Here is an 856-nt window from a genome sequence, read left to right on the forward strand (position 1 = left end):
TTCGTGGCGATTCTAGGAGTTTCAGTACTTTTTCTGAAATTGTTTACGTAGATTTCAGAAAGGTTTTTAAGCTTGGCGCGATGACTTCGGTTTATATCATCAGTCATTAATATTCCACTTAAATATAAATGAAAATCCGTCTCAAAACAAATGTAAAACAGTATACACAAATAACACGAAAATAAAAACGTTCGCCTAAATCTGAATTTCATTATTTATTTCCTGTTCACTTGTTTAGCAGAAACGTAAACTGCGACACCGCTTATATGAAATACAACTATTTGACGCGAGAGTGTAATCCTCTGACTTTTATCGAGTTTGCTTCTAAGAGAAACAGGAAAATTGGTGTGTTGACAAAATGTCGGACTAATTGCACGTTATAAATGATCCAAACGATCAATATCACCAACAATACCCATCGCAAGGTCGGTTACTAGTTTTTGAACTCAATAGATACAATATAACTATCCAAAGCGAAAGCATTATACATTATTATCTCATTTTAAGGGCCAACCAAATTGAGTCTTTGTTAAGGATCAGATTCAAAATTTAAATCCTACCGACCCGGAAGAGAATTTTCACAAACAAGCACAATATCACATATCTCATAACAAATAACAGAACAGAAAGGGTACTATTTTTTTTTAAACTTGTTCAAGATGTATCGTCTTCGTAGCCACATAAATAAACACAACATGGTGAATGAACGGGTAAAACAAACTATGAAATTGTAGTATATGAGCATATTCAGGGGCGGATCCAGGAATGGACGTTAGAGGGGTGTAACTTAGGGGCACAACCTTTTGACATGCGCTTCTCCATTAGAACCAAAATTGAAATAGTTTGAAATGTTGGC

The 856-nt window shown here is 34.8% G+C and overlaps 1 protein-coding gene across 1 annotated transcript in view; it reads right to left on the bottom strand.

Annotated features, from left to right (window-relative positions):
* Positions 1 to 375, bottom strand: part of LOC128244744 (uncharacterized) — a 6,321-nt gene extending 5,946 nt beyond the window's left edge. Inside the window, exon 1 of the mRNA XM_052962796.1 lies at positions 1 to 375. This exon is cut by the window's left edge and continues 291 nt beyond it. Within this exon, the coding sequence (XP_052818756.1) occupies positions 1 to 212 (212 nt within the window). The 5' untranslated portion in view covers positions 213 to 375.
* Between the last annotated feature and the right edge of the window lie 481 nt (positions 376 to 856).

The sequence above is a fragment of the Mya arenaria genome, chromosome 8 (assembly GCF_026914265.1).
Source record: "Mya arenaria isolate MELC-2E11 chromosome 8, ASM2691426v1".
Taxonomy (NCBI): domain Eukaryota; kingdom Metazoa; phylum Mollusca; class Bivalvia; order Myida; family Myidae; genus Mya; species Mya arenaria.